Source organism: Stigmatopora argus, chromosome 16 (assembly GCF_051989625.1).
Source record: "Stigmatopora argus isolate UIUO_Sarg chromosome 16, RoL_Sarg_1.0, whole genome shotgun sequence".
Lineage (NCBI taxonomy): Eukaryota > Metazoa > Chordata > Actinopteri > Syngnathiformes > Syngnathidae > Stigmatopora > Stigmatopora argus.
In genome coordinates, this window is record NC_135402.1 from 6,847,114 (window position 1) to 6,872,308 (window position 25,195).

At 37.4% G+C, this 25,195-nt stretch overlaps 1 protein-coding gene across 5 annotated transcripts; it reads left to right on the plus strand.

Annotated features, from left to right (window-relative positions):
- The first annotated feature begins 907 nt into the window (after nt 1-907).
- On the plus strand, nt 908-24,761 carry st8sia3 (ST8 alpha-N-acetyl-neuraminide alpha-2,8-sialyltransferase 3). Of its 5 annotated transcripts, XM_077621893.1 has the most exons (13): nt 908-1,171; nt 3,425-3,583; nt 9,131-9,172; nt 9,245-9,776; nt 9,945-10,126; nt 11,683-11,797; nt 14,060-14,246; nt 14,493-15,903; nt 16,345-16,528; nt 18,508-18,534; nt 19,912-20,031; nt 20,558-21,115; nt 22,500-24,761. In XM_077621893.1, exons 9-13 carry the CDS (start codon nt 16,365-16,367, stop codon nt 22,780-22,782), a joined length of 1,152 nt encoding a protein of 383 aa, XP_077478019.1. In that variant the 5' UTR covers nt 908-1,171; nt 3,425-3,583; nt 9,131-9,172; nt 9,245-9,776; nt 9,945-10,126; nt 11,683-11,797; nt 14,060-14,246; nt 14,493-15,903; nt 16,345-16,364; the 3' UTR covers nt 22,783-24,761. The 5 variants fall into 5 exon arrangements, with proteins under 5 accessions (XP_077478019.1, XP_077478021.1, XP_077478017.1 ...); XM_077621891.1 differs by lacking the exons at nt 908-1,171; nt 3,425-3,583 and adding an exon at nt 6,597-6,705 and having other exon boundaries at nt 9,245-9,322; nt 9,619-9,776; nt 14,493-16,528; XM_077621895.1 differs by lacking the exon at nt 18,508-18,534 and having other exon boundaries at nt 914-1,171; nt 14,493-16,528.
- The last annotated feature ends 434 nt before the right edge of the window (nt 24,762-25,195 follow it).

Here is a 25,195-nt window from a genome sequence, read left to right on the forward strand (position 1 = left end):
AGAATTTTTTTCCCGTTTGAAGTTTCACTTTTTTTTTTTTTAAATAGACTCAGCCTGAGGATTACTTGCCTCACAGTGGCCTACATGGAGACCTTTATAACTACAAACTATTTTAAGTACAGCGCTTATCTGCCATGCGCTGAGCCTCCTGAAACATCTCAACGTGGCAGCCTTCAACCTACTCAGTTCTCTTTAATCCTGAGAAAGAATCCGTGCATACTTAAACGTGGGACAAAGTCCTCGTGAGTTAACGTTTAAAACGAATACGAAAGAAAGTCGATGTTAAGTACCGGGTGAGAAGGAGATCAAAAGGTAACTATATGTGTGTTTAGCTCTGACAAGCATGGAGTTTGTTCCTAAAGTTGGCGAGGATGAAGAGAAAGTGGAGCGAGAGGAAGGCGAGATGAGAGAAGCAGAGGGGGTGGGCTTTAGATTTCGATTAGTTAAGAGCAGAGAGGCTGTGATTCTGCTCAGCTGGAAAGCAAAAATATCGACGTGGAGTCAAAGAACCTCAGTTTCCCCTTGCTTCCCTCCCCTATAGTCCCTCAGGTGGGCATTAAAACCCAGCCGAGCGATGGAGGTTGGACGGGTAGAAACCCCAAGAGGCCAACCAGAGCTTTGATTCACCGGGGTTTCTCACATCAACTACTGGGAGTAGACCCTTCTTTTAAAACAACCATACTGTCAAAAATTAATCACACCCGCTTTACTTTTCAATTATCAATTCTCTTTTCAACCACACTGCAGCTTACAGTCGGCTGAGCGTTAAAAACGGCATTTATCAAAGAGGATCTGCGGATTCTTGCATGTCGTCAAAGAGCTGATACGAACATGAAGAACAGAAATGATAGTCTTATGATACAAAAGCAACTTGAACAGAACAGAATGGAAATAATTAAATTAGGAGATGGGGAATAGCATTGTCTTTTCAAAGAGCCTACTCTGACATGCGTTCTTGTACCACTTGGGACTCAGGATTCTGACCCATGACCTGCTCATTATACAGTTGGTGTATATAGCGTGTGTGTGAGGGTTGACATGTTCCTGAAAACAACAAATTTTGCTTTTCACCCAGTAGCTCAGAAGGACTTACAGCGGCCGACAGAATGTGACTGCCTTGAACATGGACTGGTTAAGAACTGACCCCATCAATACTTCACCCTACCATCAGGTAAATGAAAACAGAAAATGGGTTCAGTTGTGTGGTTGTCATCACATTTTTCTGACCAACACTAAAGTTCCCGCTTAATTCAAATGACAAATTGCATTACATAAAGGAAGAGTTTTTTAATTCTGCTAACATACTTCAGTATAACCTCATTTTACTAATTAGGCAAATGTGATATTTTCTTATAATCACATTGGGGATGCAAAATGATTCCAGAATTTATTTTGCTCATTTAATAGTTTCAAGTTTATCCTGACACTGTCTTTTTTTAAGTTATTAACTCCCCTTCTCTATAAACAAATACTGTACATTTAAGCACAATCCACGCCTCATTTCCACTTGTTTACGATCATGGTTTGAATTTCAATTCAGGATTAAGACGCTAACCGCCCACTTAAAGATTTTCATCCCTACAAACGTTTTTAAGTGCTGCCTCCACCCACCCGTATCTTTTCTCAGCGCCCCTGACACATCTCAACATGGCAGCCGACAACCTGTTAAACTCTCATTAATCCCGAGAAAGTATCTCCGCATACTTAAACATGGGATAAAGTCATTGTGTGTCAACATTTAAAGCAAATACGAAAAGAAAGTCGATGTTAAGTGTTGGGTGAGGAGATCAAAAATGTATTTCTATGTGTGAGTAGCTCCAAAAAGATCGCAGTTTGTTCTTCAATTTGTTTAAAATTCTAAACAGAAATTTGTGACTTTTGATGCAAAGTTGACGTGATTTCTAATGAGCGCTGGCAACTGAGGCAATGTTAGCAACTTTGTTAGGACACTTAAAGACATTTTTTAATAGACATTAATTCATTAATGTTCATCACAGGTGTCAAGTTCTACTTAGGAGTGTTTTGATATATAATATTTAAATTAATTTATTATTTATAATGACTATAATTATATTATATATTATATTTATAATTAATTAAATGAATTAAATAGTCCATATTTACAGGGAAAACAAACATATAAGTTGACAAAATGTTTACCGACTTTAAAAAGGAAATAAAAATCTTGTTAAAACCAAGAACAGAACGAATATAAAAAAATAAATAAAATAAAACAATCACAGGAAACAACAAATAAAAAAAGAACTATGACCGCGAAAACAAAATAGAAAAGGAAGCTTATCACCTGAAGGTTTTAGATGGCCTGTTGACCAGATTCCTCAAGTCTATTAAACACAGAAGCTCAGTTGGAGCGACAACAGCAGGCAGAATGTGACTGGCGTGAACATAGACTGGTTAAGGTTGAAGATTGGTGCTAGTATACGGATCAATACCCTCGCAGGTCAGACGCAGAACCGGACTCTTGAAAAGAAAGACCTAAATAAAGGAGAACGAAATGCCATTTTATATATATATATATATATATATATATATATATATATATATATATATATATATATATATATATATATATATATATATATATATATATATATATATATATATATATATATATATATACACACAGAGCAAGATAATGACCCCCCCTTTGAAAAAAATATTTATATATAATTTTTTTTTCAAAGGGGGTCATTATCTTGCTCTGTGATAAAAGAGTTCCCCATCGGTGTGGTTGCATCTTTCTTGAAATTGGCTGGAAACATGTTTCTGAAGTCATTTTGCTCCTGCCATCATCAATGAAGATTAGTGGGCCTGTCCCAGAAGAAGTCATGCAAAGCCTTCAATGATTTTGACAGATGAGCTTATATGTGCAGGTTCATGAGCTGATCTTCCTTCCCCATTTCACATTTTCCATCAGTTTGATAGTTCTTTTTTTTTATTTTTTCCAAAAATTCCTTACTGGCCATCCTGTTCATAAAAAGTGGCTCTCGGTGGGTCCATGTGTTAGTGTAGCGTAAGACTCGTGCAAGAAAAAGGACATCAAATATTAAGTAGTTTCTCACAAAATTAGGAAAACATTGTACACCTAAATAAAATAGATAATAAATAAATACTTCAATAAATAAATAAGCATGTAGTATGTATGTATGTATAAATTTCTGGTGAAAAACAAATAACTGAGTATTGCCACTTTTGCAATCAAATATCATATCCAGATACAACATTTCATTATCAATGTTTCAATACTTTTTGCCAATTTTGATAACACTACTGTGTAGCCAAATAGGTTATACTAATTGTATAGTACAAAATGAGGGCAAATAAAAGGGGGAAGGTTATGCAAAAAAAAATGTCGGATGAGAACTATACTTAATTTGATTTGTGCATTTTCTATTGTGTGAAGAGAGGAGGAATGGTGCAGGAAGTTGAGAGGACCATTTAGGGAGCATGGGAGAGCATCAGAAAGGAAAGCAGGGAATGCTGAAAAGAACAGATGGACAGTAAAGACAACAGGGAGGATGTGAAAGCTAAAGGAGGACTAGATGGAGGGATGAGAAGTGAGGTGAGAAAACAGTTTTTAAAAAGTCAACTGGCACTTTGGATTCCCTTGACTGCATCTCATCGTTACACACACACACACACACACATTCACATACGTTATGGACTAAGTGAGTCCAACGGCCCCTTCCGTGTTGGCCTAACACTTGGCTTCCTGTCCTCTGAGACGTTTAGAGAGCTGTGAGCGCAGTTTTTTTTTTTTTGTGAGGCTGATTTTGACATCATGGGAATGATGCAGCGAGTAATGGTCCCGTTAGAAAATGCAGTATATGTATATGTGTGTGAGTCTTCTGTGTGGTTGTGTTTGTCCATTAACAGCTAATAGCATCCCTGTTTCTTCATTATCACTAATGGATAGGATTCGGCGGACACACACATACACACACGCGCACACATATAGTACGTACATGAATGTATAGTAGGGTAGAAGACAGAGCGCTCTTGTGCTATAATTACAATGTCTACCTTTAGATGAAAGTGGTTCATCTTGAGGAGCAATAGCAGTGTAAATCGAGTGAGTCTCATACTGTCTGCTATATTGACTACACGTTGAACTACCGTGTATATTAGGTAAAGAATAGAGCATGTGAAGTTTTAAAGTCTGAGTTAACCCCTCATTGCCAATTAGTGATATTCCTGATTAATGCAGTCTCCGTGTTAGATGCCAGATATTGCAAATTGGCACCGTACGTAATATTTAGCTGGGGATTGTTTTTTTTTTTTAAAGATTGATTATCTTTTTTTATTTTTATCTGGTTCACAGTTCTGAGGTCAAGGGCTCAATCCCAGGCTCTGGCCTTTCCATGTGGTGTTTGCATGTTCTTCCCATGTCTGCGTGGCTTTTCTCTTGATACTCCGGTTTCCTCCCACTTTCTAAAAAGATGCATGGTCGGCTGATTTAAACAATCCACTCCCTAATTTTGGGTGTGTGTGATGTTTGTCGGTTGGCTACCGATTCAGGGAATGTGCCCATATTTAGCTGGAATAGGCTTCGGCACCCCTGTGGCCCTCGAGAACACAAAAACGGGTTTACTGAATCGCTATCTCTCGCGCATTGCAGATCCCTTTCCATATTTATTCTCTATATACTCTATATATTGTATACACAATCTCCTCGTTTTCACACCTGTGTGGGAATCCTCTGTGGTGCATTTTTTTGCGCATCTCTCTCTATATTTTTTATCATCCCTGCTGCTTTTTTAAGGTCAGGGTGGTGCTAAGTGTCTATCAGTGATGATGAGGCTCATGAGACTCTTTTGTTCTCAATGAGGGTGAACATTTGAAACAGCCATCAGTGCAAACAGCATGACCTCCTTTTTTCTTCACCCCTGACCTCCATCGCTTCATCCAGCCGTTCTTCATCTCGTCATCCAATCAACTGCGCTCTCTCACTCAGAGCCCTATTGATCAGATGCACGGATCTTTCATTTATTAATTAAGAAGTCTTCCTTGGAATGCTTTCTGGTTTTCTTTTCTGGAATTGGCTTTGGTTACATTGCCATGTAAACTCAAATCAGTAGTAATATCTTCAATTTTGGAGACATTCACACCCTTGTCATGTTCTTAATTTGTTGCATATAATCCCCACCTAAATGTCTAAGAACACCAAATTAATATAAGTAGAGAAACAGCCCAAGTCAAGTTAAAATTGGGGAGACCCAAAGTAACCAAACTTCAGAAACTTTGTCATTAATACATGGATAGACATAACACAATCTATAGTAAATGCTTCTTAACAAGGGTTTCATGTTGGCTCTCTTGTTTCTTTTTGTCTTCAGGTCGCATCAATATATAGTAAGCATTCCTATGTTGTTTTGTGTACTTTGTGTCCTAGTCTTGTGTAGAATTGAAGAATCTTAAGTCTCCATTGATTTGAGGGATGAGTGCTGACAGCCTGACAAATAGCCTTTTTATTAAGTGTCTGTCTGCCTGGTAGGTCAGAAATTGCAGAGAAGAACAATTCAATTTGATTGAATATGCTTTTCATTCCCCTCTGGGGTGTTTTTGATTACAAGCATAAAAACACTGATTAAAGACAAAACAGACATTATTTCAATAAACTCAGCCTGCAGCAATCTGTGGTTTAAAACCTCAACACATGAAATATGAAGGTCAATATTTTAAAATAGACTGTTTTTGTAACTAGATTCAATGATTTTGTCCGTGAATGTGTAAAGCATATTCTCAATACGGATAATATTATTACGTCCTGCTTTTACTTCTCAAGGACACATTTACTTTTTCTTGCACTGGTGTCCTCTGCCTCACCCTTGTGTGACAGCGCCCTCAAGGGTGCTGTCACCCGACTGTTCAGTGACATGACAACCAATTAAAGGCTAATTAATCAAGCTCCAGTTGATCGGTAATATCCGAGCCAATCGGGGTGAAACTGCGTATGATGTGAGAGAGCGAGAGATTGAGACATTTGATTTTTTTAAATCACTCCCTACATTAACAAAACAACAGAATCATAGCAGGCACTATAACACAATTTTTAAGAAAGCTGCAGTACATTATTTATTAAAAAAAGGAGGATACTGCATGCTTTTGGACTATGGGTGGAAGAAACACAAAACCCAAACCAAAGACAGCCCCAAGCTGAGGCGGTGTTCACCACCAATGCCACTCATAATTAATAATTGAAAGTACAGCCACATGTAGTATTTCCTCACATTCTAAGCTGTACATGTTAACATTTATGCAGGGGGAACAAATCTACTACACAATCTGGAACATCTAGGAACAATAAAATACTATTAATGTCTATTCGATTCACCTCTGACATGTCATGTAAAGCTGTTCCCACAACATCCCTTTTAGCATTTAATAAATGGTTCGACATGTTTTACTTCCGTGTTGTTTGCATTGACTATGTATTACTGCTACAGTAATAGCATGCAGCACTCATGCCCTGCAGTGAAAGTTGTCACCCCTCTAAAAATAAATATGATCACAGTGGGGGCTCACTCTATGGATGTATTGATGAGAGTGGGGAAGAGGTAACCTCTCTCTTTCGCTCTCACACTCTCTCGCTCTCGCACACAAGCACCAAGTGTTAGGCTACTGGCTAGAGGCCACTGTAAACCTATTGATCCGTTGGTTTCAGGCCATCTCTACACACACAAGGTGAGAAATGCTATCACTGCGTCTCCTTTTGTTTTGTATTCTCTTTCCGTACGCAGCCATGCGCTAATGTTAACCTCCCTTACCCCGATCAGGGACAGCGGTAACTACAGCGCACATCAATTTAAAGTTGCTTTTTCCTATATGAATGGCTTAAAATCATTTAAGCCCCTTAACTTTTTATAGAACAAGTGACTATTTTTGGTAACTTGAGAAAATCGTACTTTAAATATTAGCTATTAGTAATGTATATATTTTTAAATGATTTATTATTCTATTGTTCTTGTTGTTTTTAATTACTTATAAATTAATCTATTAATTAATACACCAAAAATGAAATTAAAATGAATAAAAAGAAACAGTAACACAATTGAGGGGATTTTTTTATTTGTATTATTTTGTCATTGCAAGGAATTGATGCTGATTGAAATCTATAATTCTTTTAAACTTGTGAAACTGCCTGCCAATTTTCGTTTTCAGTCCCATTGACGGCGCTAGACGTACAATTGTTTTTGACTGGGAGGGCAGAATGAACTAAAGTTTTTGTTGTGTTTTGTTCACTTCAGAACAGGAGTTTCTAACAAACAAACTGTAGCGTGTGTGTGTGTGTGTGTGTGTGTGTGCGTGTTTACTCACTAATTCCCTTGCAGTAAGAGAGGGCATGGGAACAGGGCAATGGAATGAAATAGAGCATGAGGGCCTGACTTCCCGAGGGTGCATTCACATGACTGACAGCTCAAACATTCACCAGCAGCTTTAACAATAGAAATCACTTGAAATAACTTTTTTTTACATATCTATTTAAATTGAGATGTCTATATTTTTATTTTTGAGAGTTGTGATACAGAGAATGACTGAGTAGTGTATCCTCACAGTTCTGAGGTCAAAGGTTCGTTTTCAAAGTGCAGCCTTCCTGTATAGTGTTTGCATGTTTTTTTTCTGGGTACTTTGCTTCCTCCCACATGTCAACATCCATTATTGGTTGCACGATCATTCTAAAATGTAAAGCCTAAATTATCGGTGGGTTTAAACATGTTTTACATGAGTGTCATTTTTCAAATCAAAAATATAGAAACCGAAAATTGAATTATTACTGTCAATGCAGGGCCAATATTCAATTGAGATGTAATTTGTCGAAGGAACAATTAGCATATAGTGTGTGTGGTGACTTTTTAAATTATCAACATTAACTTGTGCTAATCTTTGTTGCGTCCCTTTTACATTTTAGGTCACTTCTAAAATTCAACATAATAACGGCATTTGACACTTGCAATCATTGTCAAATGTTAAATTTAATGTTAGTTTTAGCAATTTGAGCACTACCATGAAAATGCAGGAGAAAAAAAACTGACAGTAAAAATAACGACTTTGCAGAGGAGAGTAAAATGGAAACGTATTACAAGTTTCCAGCGTTGATAATCATAGATGGGCAACCAGACAGGATCCAATGATTTGCCCTCTCCATCCATGTCCCATAATTCACCATCACGCTTGCCGTACGCTGTCATAGCGCAAGGACCAGTACCAATTTGGGATTGAAATACGGCTTCAAAGGTGTCCCTACGGCCCTCTCCAAAACAATATTAGCCTAGAAAAATGGCAGGAGAAGGCGTGGGGTTAATAGAGTAAGCCTCCTCTTTTAATTGGAAAAGTTAAACGATGCGATAGGGCAGAGATGTTATTACAACGAATGAGACAGGCGCAACGAGATTAATTGTGTCCTCGAAGGAAGGGTTAATGAGCACACGAGGGATCTTGGAGACTACTGAGCAGAATGTCAGATTCAAAGAAGGTTCAAATGGAGGAATGGATGTTAACATAAATGCAATATGACCCACAGTCGGATTTATTAACAACTGAACCCATTTTTAGTCACCTTTGTAGAGGCAATATACTTTACAATTGCTTAAATGCTTATTTGATTCAAGTACAAATGTAAAACTATTGCAACCATATGAAATATATTTTTAGCAGCAGAATTGATTATTTATACATTTTTGTTACCCTGCAGGTTGTTGTTTGAATGTACGTATTTAATGTAGTTTTCTAAAAATGGATCAACATTTCGAAATATTAGTGACTAGTAAAAATTATTGTTGTTTTTGCATGGAATGTAAACAACTGGACTATAAGCCACGTGTCCAAATTGCATCATTTTCACTAAAAGACATGTAGCTCATTAGCGTGTAAAAATCCATAATCAAGACGCAATGGATTATAATTCACTGGGATAAAAGTGGGGCAAAACGTAGCAGTTTATAGTCCAACTATTGCAGTGCAAAAGCAGCAACGTTTCTTTGTTGAGTAGAGACTGATTAAACTGATCTAATGACATCCCGCCCCCCAAAATGGGACCAAATCAAGCATTTCTTCTTCCCTCCTTGTAAATATCTGTAACTGATCCAAGTCCCCCTTTTGTCTTTGTCAGCTTTTAAAGCACCCCACCCCATTGTGCCATCATTTATTAATGGTAAGAGGTCTGTCTGCATCAGGCATTAGCCATGTTTGTGATAAACCATTAATGATGTATTTCATTTCTCAGTAGGAAACAGCGGAGCATTGGGGGCCGTTAATATCCGTTAATGTTAAAAGGCGGCGGAAGGAGAAGAGGTTCCTCCCTGTGAGATGATTAGACCCCTCCATTTAGTTAGAACACACAAACATAAACGCACACACTCCTGTCTATTGTACAATGTGCATATTTGTAGAGGTGCGAAACACATGATCGATGGATAGTCACTCACTTATATTAAAGGATGTGCTACATTAAAAAAAAATGTCTGCAAACTACATGCACTGGCCTTGCAATTTTAAAAGGAATAGTGCATGTTATCTATGTACATATATTGCATTTCTTCTCTTTCGGATCATATTATGTACATTTTATATCCTACTTTATTCATGTTCTTTTTATAGAAACCCAATCCACAGGATAAGATGATACCACTATTCTTGCTGGAAAATTGTACGTGGTTTCTTAATGTGAGAATCCCTTTTAAGAAAATTAGTCTGAAAGGGATCTGAAAAATACATTTCGGAAGGTCAATGTTGAACCCGAGTCAACTCATATATCTGTAAGTACCTCTTTTTCTTATTGCAACTCCCAGTCAAACTAAATATCTAACAATGAATTACCGCATAACCTTTCTGTCCGCTAGCTTAATGATGGCCTATTCTATTTTACGTATATTTTGCTGCTTTACTGTATGTATTCTGACCTCTCAATCATCTTTTGCCTGTAGCTTCCAGTGCCTCAGTCCCAGTGTAATAAGTGCTAATTAGTGAACAAGTGAGAGCACCCCCTGAGTGAATTCCAGCAACCACCTTCTTGTCAAACACGCCTGAAGCAGAAATCAATAGGTCATCATCTATACATATTACAACATATGAGGAAGACGAGTGCGGCGGGGGTGTGTAAGTGAAGGTAAGGAAGCAAAGCCAGAGGATCTTACATGAAACAAAATGTTGAGGATGAAAATTAATTCACACTGCGGCTGTTATCTTAATGAAAATAGTTTTTTTTAATTTTTGGTTTGTAAAATTGTATCAACTGCTTGATTGGCCTCTCTTTTAGAGTTTACTATGTGCTAAAAAATGTACTATTCAAATTTAAAGTTCGTTTTTTAGCACATTGTTTTCAACTTCTAATGAGCGGGGTCTATTATCGAAATTGTTTGTAAAGCGCATTGGTAGGTTCACATGGCAGGTTTACATGTGATCGATGGTATTGTGATCATGTGATGCAGATGTATCCTTTCAGGCAGGTAAGTGGGATGAACAGAAAAGGTTTTATATATATATTTTTTTAGTTCAGCCCTCTACATAATGTGACCTTCCTTCTTTTAGAACTGAACTACAACAGATTAGTTACGGGTTTCAATTTCTGTATTTCATTAATTTGATCGGAAAATATTTCACAGGCTCTTTTTTTCGCAACTATTTTAAAGTCTACCAACAGCATTACATTTATGATATTTCTAATGGAAGAAGAAGCTTCCGTACCAACAAAACAACATTTTTTCATTAAAAAAATGAAACAATGTTGACCTATATTCTGATTAAACTGCTGCCATGACTGTTTCCACCTTTGGGAAGGTCGCTATTGTTTACAAGCTTCTAGCTTTGTTTTCTTCAGACCTAAATCATGCCTTGCACTGACAACTCGAGCGCCTCAAATGAATACCTATTGGTCAATTTTTTGTTGTTTTTGTTGACAAAACACAATCATTGTCAAGTTATACAAGAAACACTGTGCAATGGTAGTAAATATGTCATTTTAAATGAAATCTGTACAAGAAGTCTGAAACAGTAGTCTATCTATCAAAATATATCATTTTAAACATAATCACTCTGTTTTCACAATATAGTTTGAAAACTGATGTTAATATTTCTATCATAAAAAAGTCATATAAAGTCAACCTTGTCAAGTGTACAAATGCTGCTTTATATTACTGATCTTGTACTCACTGCCTGCCAGAGCGATGCAATAAATTGGATATCAATATTTAGTTTCAGGCCTAGTTGATATCATTTTTTAAACACTGTGCTTCTAGCCTTTATCTGGTCAATATCATAAAGATGTTATTTACCTCCAGCATTAATAATAGTGAATGATTCATGATGACTCAATCAGTTCCCATTTACAAAGTTGAGTCACATAACACGGTCAGTGAAGACAACCGTGAATGTGTCATTTATCATGTGTGCTGGGAGTAGCCATTGTTTTCTAATCTAATCTCTAAATAAATATGACAGCGATGGCTAATCTTGTTAACAACAAAGGAACAATGGTATGTGTATCAGACAATGATTAATCTACTCAACATTGTGAAGTTATGCTATGTCTGACTTCATGCGTATTTGTACAGATTTATCGTAAAAATGAATTTGCTATTTGTGAATTCTAATTTTTTTTTGCCAAACATCGTTGTTACATTTGTTTTAAATCCATTGACTGACATTTTCTCTTTTTTTTATCAGACAATCGAATGTGAACTACATTTTCAGGTGTAACTGGAATTTATTATAGATTATTATATCAGTACATTTCTTGGGGGATTCCATTTGATAGATTGGATGATGGAAATAACACAATGTGAGTTTCATAGTCTCATCTGTTCCCTGGCTAGTGGTTGTATAGCACTATCCCCCATTCGGTCTCAATCACACCCCCTACCTTGATCACATTTACTTTCATTTTCACTTTCATCTTCCCATAATCAACGTCACAGATTTTCATTTTCAGAGATGAAGTCTGGGATGCCTCATGTGGCTGTCTGTCCTTGTTTATTCTGTCTAATGAGTTGTGAAGTCAGCACAATATATGAAAAGAAAAGAAAAAAACATCAATTTATCTTACAGTAGTAGATGGAGCTTCTGTACTAACCTACATCTTGTGAAAATATTTAATGTTATGACACACAATTCCTTGAATGCTGATGTAGCTGGAAAAACTTCCACATTTATTGGCACCACCTTTTTTATTTTACATATTGGATAACTTTCTTTTTTGACTACTACTTCATGTAATGCACAGAGTGAGATCACATCATAATCACCACAGAACATAGATATTACTCCTTTTATGTAATTCATGAAAGAACATTCATTTGTTTATTTTCGAACCCGTCTATCGCCCAAAGCTGGCTGGGATAGGCTCTAGCACCCCAGCGACCCACTATAAATCGCCCTTATCCTGTTTAGTACGTACCCCAAGGATCTGGAATCCATATCTTCACTGACTTTAAGCAAAAGTCCCAAAATGGCAGTCGATGTAGTGAATGGAGGCACAGTAATATTAAAATTTGATTCTCAGTGAAAGCATAAAAGGAATAAAGGCATCCAAACACATAAGATGAACGACAGTTCGTATCAAATGGGTCAATAGTGTTAAAAGGCTGACTGACGAGTAGCAGATTTCTGATATCTGGGACCATAAGGAGCAATTAAGACACACCAGTGAGGCTGCAGGTTGTTTTATTTATTTATTTTTAAAATGTTCATACCATATGAAATTACAACAACAAAAAACTGGCTATTACTTGTACAACATTTCAATTATCCTGCATTTATCATTACCGGGTACTAGGTGTAGTTTCTAGTATTCATTTATTGGTGAGAAGGATAGAACTTCATAATAGATACAAAGAAATATATCTATATCAATCTACCAAAGAGGAAGTATAGTGGAATAATTTCAAAGCACACAAAGACATGTGCGATTATGTGATAATACCACGAATGTCGAACATGCAGTAACCGCTTCTGTTTTGGGCCCAGAATGGATAAAAGCACATTTGATCTACTTGAGCAATTGTTACCTGGCTGGCCAAGCAAAATATATATATTTCTTCTGTTTTAGACTAAAACTAAAGGTCTAGTGCCTGGTGTTCATCTTTTGATGTCAAACCTCACTGTTTTCAGAAGAGCAACAAACTAAACTAATTGGCCTCACTTCTCCAATATACTTTTGGACGAGCGCGAATTTCAGTTGAGCTTTTTTTTGTGCTTTTGACAAATTCCCCAGTAATGAATGAGTTTTCCTTTGTGAGCACGTGTGTGTGATTGATGCTGGATCACTGTGGTCACGCACCTGCTCAAATTGATTGGCCAGAGCAACTCCAATCAGTGGGCTGTGACCAGCGCTTTATCCTCGTCCCTTTATGCTCCCTTAACCCCCCACCTCCCCTTCTTCAGCCACATCCACCTCCTTTCCTTCCTTCAATTTCTCTCTTCATGTTCCCTATCACATCCCCCAATCCTTCTTTCTTTTGCCTATGGTTGGTCTAAACACACCTTATTGGTCAGTTAGGTTGCTTGGTAACTGCTCTCTCTCTCTCTCTCTCTCTCTCTCTCTCTCTCTCTCTCTCTCTCTCTCTCTCTCTCTCTCTCTCTCTCTCTCTCTCTCTCTCTCTCTCTCTCTCTTTCTCTCTTTTCCCCCTTGGACAAGTTTCACAGCTTCGTCTTCATACACAGCAGGGGGTCTTCCAAAAACCTGAATATGAAGGGGAAACAATTATTAAAAACAAACTATCCATAGAGTAGTCAATTACTTTGCTAGCTATTATGCAAGTATTGTTAATTTTTTTACGTAGTTCACATTACACAGCAAATTGATAATGTTGTATAAGAATTACAACCAGATTAAAATGTGTTTTATTTTTGCATTTTTTTTCTAGGTTTGCATTGATTACGCTTATGTTATAATGATTATTTATGTGTACACATGGAAAGACTCAGTTATGTGGCCCTATACTATGGCAACAATGTTTGTATAACCCTTGAAGCTAGGGAGACTTACATAATAACTTATAATGATATAGTATGACACATTTGTTTATATATGTTTCCATTTCAGGTCTTTTAGCTTCTCCATTGCCATTGAAAGTGAGATAGATCAAATCTTTATCATCTGGGATACATGGAATTGGGTGATTATGTTTCAACAACATTGCCGGCAATAGACGTCCAATGTGATAGGGTGATCGAACGGTCACTGCCAACCCTACTAAGCAAAATGGATTGCATGCTCATCAGCATTGATGGTAAGCAATGAGTTATTACTCTACATAAATACACTTATAAGAGGGAAAATAGAGTGCAATACTTTACAAAAATAGTTGTAACAAAGCAAATTTAGTATGAGTTTGTAACTGTTTTCTAGCTAGTTCCAGCTGAAAACACATTTGAAATGGCACTGAAAGCCCCTCAACTATTGTTGGAGGAGTGGAAGATACATTAAATGAGAGATATTAGGCTTTAAGATCTTAATCTGTGTGTCTGTTTGACAGGATTTACAAAGCTTAAAGACGTGCCCATGTGTGAGAGCTGAATCTATCATGAAAACCAGCAGAAAGGTCACTGATGAAATGTCAACAGCTGTGACAGCCTGTCCTTACGATGTCACATCTCTCATTTCATTTTCTGAACCGCTTTATCCTGATTAGGGCCGTGGGGGGTGCTGGAGCCGATCCCAGCTGAGGCGGGGGACACCCTGAAGCGGTGGCCAGGCGTTCACAGGGCATAAGGCGACGGACGACCATGCACATGCACCCATGCCTAGGGGCAATTTAGAGTGTCCAATCAGCCTACCATGCATGTTTTTGGAATGTGGGAGGAAACCGGAGTGCCCGGAGGAAACCCACGCAGAACATGCAAACTCCACACAGGTGGACCGACCTGGATTTGAACACAGGACCCCAGACACGCTGACCACTCGCTCCACCGAGCCGCCTCCTTACAAAGTTTTCATGCCAATTGTTGTCCGTCTGCCTCCTCTTTGTTGAAAACAGTGTTTGGAAAACTAGTGAGAAAACTAAGTCGTGGAACAAAGCAAAGTAAAAACTGAACTGTGTAAACAAAGTGATACGTTTATTTTCAACACGAAAGGATGTTATTAATATGTATCCATTCATCATCATAAACCTTTGATTCATAAAAGTCTTTACTTTTATTCTGTCACAAAGTATGGCAATCGCCAAACAAAGTAAATCCCCTACCAAACTTCAAGATGAAGGAATAGATTTTGTCACATCTATTTAGAAAAGTTGTTGGTGTTAAGGGCCCCAGCACCCCCCGTGACCCCCCTGAGAATAAGCGGTTCAGAAAATGAATGAATATTTTTCTTAATCTTTTATGCAAATACAGGTAAGAGTGATGATTATATTTTATTAGTGACCACCCCCTAAAAATATTCACTTGTGTTATGAGTAAGTGCATAAATGTTTCATAAAGGCAATTGCTCACCGTAATATAATACTATATTCATGTCTATGTAAAGTTATGCAGTGAAGGAAAGTAACCAAGTGCTTTGTCACTAAACTGCTTCCTTTTTTTGTTATCTGTACTTCTTGTTACCCCCGCGCTCATGGACGTTTGTAAAAAAATACATTTGATGACTTCTTGATTATTTGCAGACAGAATGCAAATAATTTCCATGTCACAGCCTTCATCCGTGTCACAGAGACTTTGCCCTGAAGATGTCTTCACGTGTCATTCCAAAGCCTCTATGACAACTTTGGTTCGTACTGGGGATTGTGGCAAGGAACAGACTGTGAATCACCTAGCCTAGCTGTTCGAGCTCACCCCATCCTGCAGTCTGGTAATAAACTTATTTCCTTTAAATTGCTCTCACCCCTTCTGTGCCTGCTCCTGAAGATATTGGTCAGCTGTTTTGCAGATCCAACACATAAAAACGTGGTGGTGAGTATCTCTGTGATTTCAATGAGCAGAAGGACCCCCAACTAATCCTCGCTTGAGGATGCGCGTTTTGTGATATTAGAGTGGCAGTAGAGCCGCATCTCTTTAAAGCTAATGCCGTCTTAATTAACGACAGAGAAGGGAGGGCACGATAGACCGAGGATGCTACGGAAGGGACAATGCTGTCGTTTTGTGCCTGCACTGCGAGCTTATTATGATATTTACTTCCTCCCCCGATTATTTATTTGCTGCGTCGTCGCGCATAGGTTATGACAGCGTCTTTTTTTGAAGGACGCGGCATCCTTCACAGCTCGACACGTCGCCCCTCGCTTGCAGTCGCTAACTAACACTGCGTCGTGTTTTTTTCCCCCTCTCTTACCTCGGCGATGCCCACGTCTCTCTCATCCCCCCTCGGCCGCATCCTCCTCGTGCCGGGTTTGGCAGGCAACTGACGGCGAGACAGGATGATGCGCCTTGCTAGCGCTTTGGGGCTTGTGATGTTCAGTTCTGCGCTGCTCATCCTGTCCCTCATCTGCTACGTGTCCATTAAGAAGGACTTCCTCCTCGGAGCTAGCAGATATAGACCCAACGGGGGACCGAGGATGTATATGTTCCACACTGGATATCGGTGAGTTTCAGCCTGCCTGTGTTTGCCGTATTTGTTTGTATCTTTTCATTTACTTGATGGATGCTAATTCATGGACTGTATAGTGATTAGCCTAGGGTGAGGGCCTTATTGCAGCCTCAAACTTGGGCTGACTGTCACAATATTGCATGCAATAGCAGTCATCCTCAATAGGGAATTACCTAGTATACTCACAAAACTCAATTATTTTCGAAAAAAAATAAACTTTTGTAAATGATTTAACATTAGGGGACGTCTGGGTACCACCCGGTACGATTTCCATTACAAGGCTCTCGATTATCTCATAATTTACGAAAATTATTGATGCCTCTGTCAGGAAATTATTGCACTACAGTATTCTATGATTATACAATTGAAAAGAATAATATGATATTTCTAAATGGAAAGTAAACAGTATTTGCACTTTGCAGAAACTTTTGTCTTTCTCATAGACCAGGGCTAGGGAACCTATGGCTCCAGGGCCACATGTGGCTCTTTTGATGGGTGCATTGGCTCTCCGTTAACCTGTGAGGTAAAATATGGAAACCACTGGTGAGAAATCTGAGTCCCAAACGCACCAAATATGGCGTTGACACTGCCTCTAGCGCCGCTTAAATTACTATTATTTTTTTCCATTGGCAATGAGAGACCATTTCAACTGGGGGCACTGGCTTTAAACGCTTGTGTTTGAGTGTCATTGACGGTGCCAGCTAAAATTTTTTTTATTCTTTTCCCAGTCAAAATAAAATGGTTTTCTAGCACCGGCAATGGCAGTTAATGATTTAACAGAGAACACCATTCACAGAGTTTGCAGTTTTTGCTTATAATTACATTCTGTTATCTCAGAACGAAAAGTTTTTGGATGAAAAACCGAAAACAAAATATTTTGTTATAACCCCTATTGTTTTAACATTTGAAATGAAATACAAGGTAGCATAGCTAGAGAATAAATACTTCCATGGGTTAAAGCTAATCCAAAAATGCTGTCTATTACACTGACAAAAGACTTTCTATCTATAGAAGAACTGCATTGAAACCCGATAGGGTTCAGCAAGGTCATTACAGTGTATCTCTATGGAAATCCTTCATGCACAATCAAGAGTATGATCCTAAAACACAGTTGATCTCGCAAAGGTTCTGGAAGTCAGCTGACTGCCCTTGACTCTGATTTACAGCGCGAGCGCTACATTCAGTTCTCTCCTATTATAATCATTTTCTTTCTTGCTTGGCTGTCACAGTGGACCAAGGTTATGCTTTGAATGAAGTAGACGTGAAGGTCTGTTGGTGGATGGTGGACAAACACGTTTTTTAATGCGATTTTGAACAGTTCTGTAGAAGTCACTTTGGCACTGTTTAGAATCATGGATATATATGTATATTTTTTTAAATTAAAACGTGAGGACAATCAAACCCATTCTATTTATATATCTATTGCATTTTTTTTTCAAATTCCATCACAGACCTTTTTCCTATTTGTAGATGACAGGTGCGTGATGTCGGATAAGGATACAGAAAACCGTATGTTTACCTGTCTTATTTTCATTACATTGAGCCGCAACTAGTTGCAATCACCTTCTTAAGGGAAAGCTATAAAAAATCTAGTATAAGTATATTTAAAATGGTTTTCAAGTCTTACAAAAATGAAAGTTACATTACGCGAAGTCTTGTCTTTGTTTTTCCCTTCGTTTGTTACACAGACTTTACGTGTCCATAAACACATTCTTCTGGCCTTTAGTGTTTTTATTTTTTATTGTTTTCTTTTAAGAGAGGTCATACAGTAGGACACATTTCGAACTGAAGTGGTAGACTAAATGGGAGGGTCAGAAATGCCTTCTTGTTATTAGAATGTTCACATGTGCAAGAACTGTAATGGGCTGGACAATTCTTTATAGATGGAAATTGCAAAACCGCATGAAAGCCAGTTTAAAAAAAAGTTTGTTTCTTCACAAGGTTTGCGTGTCTCTGTTTTTTTTCTTCTTCAGCGAAAGGCCTCGTAAACCTGACCTTCGGTGAGTACACAGACAGTTGTTCACTAGAGCTGCTGTTTAAAATATTCTGCAATTGGTACATTTTGGGATTTTTACCTAGCAAGGCCTGTAATGTTATATACAGTACCTACAAGTTCACCGCATTTAGCTTATTGGCTGCCATTGACAACAGTAGATCTCTATTTGAACTTGAGCTGCCCAGTTCAGACAGATTGGAAGTGTACTTGTGACAAACATTTTAAATTCACAGCAGAAGGTTGAAAAGAGTTTGATACTTGGGTGTTTATCATTGTCAATGTAAGAGTTCATGCGGGGGCAAATTAAAGTGTTCAAGAGGCAAATGGATTCCATTCATCCGTCATAATCCATTTTCAATACGTATCCCAGAGAAAGGCAAAGTACACGCTCGAGTGGTTGCCAGACAATACTAGAGTGCATCTTGACTAAAGACAATTCTCACTCAGATTTACCATTAGTAGCCATTTTAATACTATCAAAAGTCGTCAATTAAACTCAAGAGGAGGAACAGAAATCAAGTCACGTGCTAAAAGATAATTTCCTAGTTGACTGCCGTTTCAAGTTTGTAATTTCGTTCAGTGTACAAAGTTAAAACGCTACACTTGCACTTTCTCGAGCTCACAAACCCATAAACAAGTCTGCAGGCAACTGATTTACATGTTGCAACCATCACCATGTTACTACTCAATGGTTGTCTATTGCTGACTTGTAAAGACTGATGTCTTTCCACTCTACAAAGCCAATAAGCAATAAAACAACTACCTTAGTCAGTTAGAGTCCGTAGTAGACATGTCAGTAATGATCAGCACAAAACCCAAAATGCCTTTTTTCCTCTGCCTCTTTTATTTGAATGTTATATTTTTTATGTAGAAATTTTAAGTTATATATATATATATATATATATATATATATATATATATATATATATATGTATATATATATGTATATATATATTATAATAGGTAATGAAACAAAGTTCATTGTATTAAATTGATGGTGTAGGGGGGCCTGCGTGGGTTTTGTGGGTTTTTCCCTGGTATTCCGGTTTCCACCCACACATCCGAAAAAACTTGTCTGGTTAAATACTCTGAGTATGAGTTTGAGCATGGATGGTTGTTTGTGTCCTTGTGCCTTGTAATTGGCTGGCACCCAATTCATGGTATCCCCCACCCCTGCTTCCTATAGTTGGCTGAGATAAGCACCAGCACCCCCAGAGACCCTTGTGTGCATAAGTGGTACAGAGAGTGAGGGAATGAATACTGCGGTCATAACTCTGCATTTCGGCTACTCTGAGGAGAATTTTGAACAAGGCGCCAAAAGCAACGATTTACATTGAGACGCATTGACCGAGTTCCTCTTTTTCCTTTTAAATCCATGTAGCTCCCAACTGGCATTGAAGTATCTGGATCCTTTTTTCAGTACAGACACCAATGCTCCTATTGAGGATCTGAAGAATTCATCTAAATGGAGGTACAACAGCACAGCTTTTATCCAGCAGAGGTACGTATTCCCGTGTTAAAAACTAAAAAAAAGCAGAACTCCAAATAATTCAGAAATCAAGGATTTTGTTAGGGTTATTAGTCTTACATTATTATATATTTGAGATTATAGATTTAGATCGCAAATTGTGAAAAAAATTAATGAGAATGATTCCAATTTTATTATAATGTTAATGTTACATTATGATTTGGGGATTTCTTCCCTCTTTCATACAGTTGTGGTCAAAAGTTTACATGACCCAGCAGATTTGATCACTTTTTCTGTTAACCCATAATAAAGTCATAAAAGAACCAAACTTCATGAATGTTTTTTGTGACAAAGAAGTATCTGTTCCAATCACTATCAGAGAAAAATCAGAGTTGTAGAAATAACTGGAAACTCAAGAGAGACATGACATTATGTTCTTCACAAGTGTATGTCAACTTTTGACCACAACTGTAGTTCTTTAAATTGACAGCATGCAGATACAGGTGGCAATAGTTGCAGTCACTGAGCATCATCATTATCAATATTTTTTTTCTTTCAGGAAGGAAATCTCCAAGTACATCGATATTTCTCACAACTTCACATTAACGCGCAGCTTAGTCCGCATTGGCCAGCTCATGCATTTTGACTACTCAAGTCACAAGTACGTCTACTCCATCGGCGAGAACTTTCACTCCCTTCTCCCCAAAGTCTCGCCCATTCTTAACAAGCACTACAACGCCTGTGCGATTGTTGGCAACAGTGGAATCCTAACGGGGTCCCATTGTGGTGAACAGATTGAAAAGTTTGACTTTGTCTTCCGCTGCAACTTTGCACCGACCGAGGTCTTTAAAAGAGATGTTGGGCGGCGCACCAACATGACGACCTTTAACCCAAGTATCTTAGAGAAATACTACAACAACCTATTAACGGTGCAGGACAGAAATAACTTCTTCTTAAGTTTAAAGAAGATGGATGGTGCAATTCTGTGGATCCCAGCTTTCTTCTTCCACACATCAGCCACAGTGACCAGGCCACTGGTGGACTTTTTTGTGGAACATCGCGACCGGCTGAAGGTCCAGTTGGCCTGGCCTGGAAATATCATCAAGCACATAAACAAGTAAGATGGACTCCCTCACATGCAAAAACACCATTGAGTTCTTTAGCAAAGTAAAATTACTTGTAACTTGAAGATGCAATTTCATGAGAAATTGCATGGGGAGGCTGTGCTACCTCTTTCTGTGCCTTTGGGGGCTTTTACAGGTGATATTGGGTATTTTTTTCCCATTGGAAATAAATTGGGGTGTATGAACTTTGTTTTTCATTCAGTAGTGATATTTTGATTCTCTAATACGTAGTTAATACTCTTTGGATAACAGTATTTACCAGAAAGCACTTTTCAAAGTTCAACATGTGTCCTTGTGTGTAATTAAGATTGTTTTACTGCTAATTTGAAGAACTGCTGTAGATCACATGTTGACATTTAACTTATTGTGTGCATGCACATGTACGCCCCCAATCCCACTCCTCACCCCCGAACAAAAAGTGAATTATTTAAGCTCCGAAGCATGATTATTAGAAAGCTATTCTTTAGTGACAGGTATGGCACTGAGTTAAAATGGTCGAGTGGGATTTAAAGCAGCTTCTTAGTGTTGTAGTAGCAGAATAGGCCACTCTTACAGTAGCTTAATCTTTACCAAGCCCATTAAGTCTACCTGCTGGGTAAGTATTACCAAGTTTAAGCAGCTCAAGTAGGCTTTTAGCACCTCATGCACTTGGCAAGCCCCTTTTGTTGAAGCCAGTTTGAAGGGTTTCCACTCTAACTGCTTTGTGGAAAGGATCAAAGACACCATTAGCCATCATAGCTATAACTAATCCGTTTAAGATTTCCAATGAACCCTTGTATTAAAGATGATGATGGGAATGTGAAAATCTTAGACTTTGTTGGATGGTGGCGGCGCTTCTGTACCTAAAATGAAATTAATGTGAATTGAATAGGAAATGACTCCACTCATATATATATATATATATATATATATATATATATATATATATATATATATATATATATATATATATATATATATATATATATATATATATATATATATATATATATATATATATGTATATATATATATATATATATATATGTATATATATATATATATATATATATATGTATATATATATATATGTATATGTGTGTATGTATATATATATGTATGTATATATATATGTATGTGTATATATATGTGTGTGTGTGTGTGTGTGTGTATGTGCATAAGCATCAGCATAATTACTTTTTATACTCCTTTATCCCATGGCTATTTATTTCATTAGACATCAATGGCAGTGAAACATGATCACCTGATTGAAATGAATTGAATTTTTATAACAGTAAATGGCAGTGAAAGAGTTCAATACTGCTCATTGAAAATTTGATGTCATGCTTCAATGCATTCTGGTCTGCTTCCTAATCAAGTGTTCTCTTAAAATTCCAGCTACTGGAAAACCAAACAGCTTTCGCCAAAACGTCTGAGCACTGGCATCCTGATGTATACCTTGGCATCTTCTATGTGCGACCAAATCCACCTGTACGGATTTTGGCCATTTGGCTGGGACCCAAACACGGGGCAAGAGCTGCCTTATCACTACTACGAAAGGAAAGGCACCAAATTCAGCACCCATTGGCAGGCCAGTCATCAATTACCCGCTGAGTTCAAACTCCTCTACAAGATGCACACCGAGGGACTGCTGAAGCTCAGCATCTCCCACTGTGCTTAGACACAAAACTGCAGTAGGTAATTGAAATATTTCGACAGAGCTTCCACAGGCGAGAAAACCACATGGGTCAGTCCTGCAAAGGAGGATTGACCCATATGGTTTTCACAACAGTTCAGTCTAGGCAAGAAAGTGCAGTGGACTATTTCTTGCACTAGTTTAGCACAATATTAAAGAGTATATTGCGGTTAAGATGCATTGACTCTACTTTGAAGCTGTGTTATAAACATTGTTCCCCTCATTTTTTTTCTCCAAGTCACACCGGGAATGCTGCAAAATTCAAGTTTATTTACATAGTTGCAAATCACCACAAGATCCCAAAGGGCTTCACAGACACCCAGTTGATTGTAACTCATCGGTGCCATTAATGATGATAGGGTAACTGAATTTGCTTCAAAAAGTGTTTGTTTTTAAATTTACCACACTATAACTTTGGCCTATTAACCCATACAACAATAAAATTAAGAAAACACACCCCAATAACCTTTCTATGGTGGTAATGGTGGTGCCTGACCCTTCTTAGTTAGTTGAGCGATTTGTCCAGTTAATTCCGATAACGAACAAGACTCAATTTTTTTATTTTATTTTAGGGATTAACTCCTTCAAAGATAGCAATTGCATTTTAAAATAGATTTGCTGTCAGTGGCAATGAATGAATTAAAATATTAAATAATGAATAGATATATGTAAATGAGTAATAATATTCAATGCAAAAGAATAAATATATTAAGGTCAACATACCTGAAACATGGGATTAAAATGATTATCGGTGTTGTCTATTCTTTAGAAACTAAACAACACTTTGATTTTCTTGCCAAATTAATTGCCAATTCAATCATCAACATGTATGAAATCATATTTTGTTGTATTTTTGCTAATTTCTCAGGGAATATATTGTTTTGTCAGGCTCTTTTAGTTTTAATTCAGCATAATTCTTGTGAATATACACTAGTTACTGTAACTAATTTGATCTCAAAACCAGTTTGAAGTTCTTGCAGGGGAAAAAACGGGGGCAATGCAATGAAGGTCAGCGTGTAAGTAAATGAGAGGTCAAAAAACATTTGCCAAGGGACCTTTGACCTTTGCTCCCTATTTATGTTAGCATCTTAAACAAAAGAACATTTAGAGGGGTCAAATTTTCAGTTTATATGCATAAAGATAGGTTTCTTACTTTGATTTGTATCCTATATGACACATTTACAAAAGAGGAAAGATTCTTTAAGTCTTCTTAAAGATCTCAAGGATAAATATGCAAAAAAACCTTCCTTAATCTAAAATAGAAATATATACAGTGTCATATTTACATTGCAATGTTCAAAACCAGTTTGATGTGTAGTTTGCCATTCATATAATGATGATAAAAACACATTCACAACATATCTCTTGCTCTTTTGGCCACATTAATCAGCTCCACTAATTTGCTGTTCTTTTTCATTCACCCGTGTGTCGCTATTAATAATTGATAGTCCTTTTTCTATTCCTTTGTATCCTTCTCTCTGATCAAAAGTTTAAAAAGTCAAAGACTCCAGTTCTGTGTGCCGTCTTTAAACCAATTCTCTGTCTTCTGGCAGAGAAAATCAATAGGTTAAATCAAATGTTATGATTAAAAGACTTCCTACACTCCTGAGGAAATTAAATAATAAAGTAAAGAGAAGAGTCCCGATAGCTCTGGTCGGTCCGCACCTTTGAGTCTTTGGTTAATAAATAACAACTCTGTAAATCTAACTTTACTTTACAAAAGCAGAAATTATTTTTGCGATGTCTTCATAAAATCTTCATTTTCAGATCCATCTCTCATGGTCAAAATGTCTCAATATTTTTTTTCAGAATGATCTTATGTAGTGTATTTTAAATATTTCGAAATTATACAGTCTATCTATGGTGCTTGCCAGATGCAAAAACCCAAAAAAACAAAACAAGGGACAGTAGACACTGGATTATTCATGATGGCAATAAATAAAGTTGTGTGGTATTCAAACACATGCACGCACATTCTTGGTATTGATAACTAGTGTGTCCTTATGGTGGGGACGTGTGAGAGTTGCCCTCAAATAACTGCACCGATTCTCTGGAAGGAAACAAAGGTCCCATGGAAATTCATCACTAATATTGATCTAAATTAGCATGAGCTCTTTCTGCCTCTGGTCATGTTCTCGCTGATGTTAATAGAAGCACTGTACCTTACGTGTATACATGCATAGTGTCAAAAGTGTTGTTAGCTCACAGGAATTTACAAGCATTTCAATTACGTGAAATGTAAAAAATGATGCATGGTAAGGAAGGTTAATTTTAGCTCCGCTCATCTTCATAGGATAATAGGATGTAGAAAAACATATTTGTAAGGAGATTGGATGTTTTGCATAAACCCTCCCCTACTCTAAACAAGCCCAAAACTAAAATTATAAGTAATAACCTG

Bases quoted from the DNA above. Each gene is read 5' to 3' on its own strand.
- st8sia3 (XM_077621893.1), top strand. From the start codon at position 16,365: ATGATGCGCCTTGCTAGCGCTTTGGGGCTTGTGATGTTCAGTTCTGCG. The intron at 16,529-18,507 runs GTGAGTTTCAGC...TTTCTTCTTCAG, and splicing joins ATGTTCCACACTGGATATCG to CGAAAGGCCTCGTAAACCTG. The intron at 20,032-20,557 runs GTACGTATTCCC...TTTTTCTTTCAG, and splicing joins ACAGCTTTTATCCAGCAGAG to GAAGGAAATCTCCAAGTACA.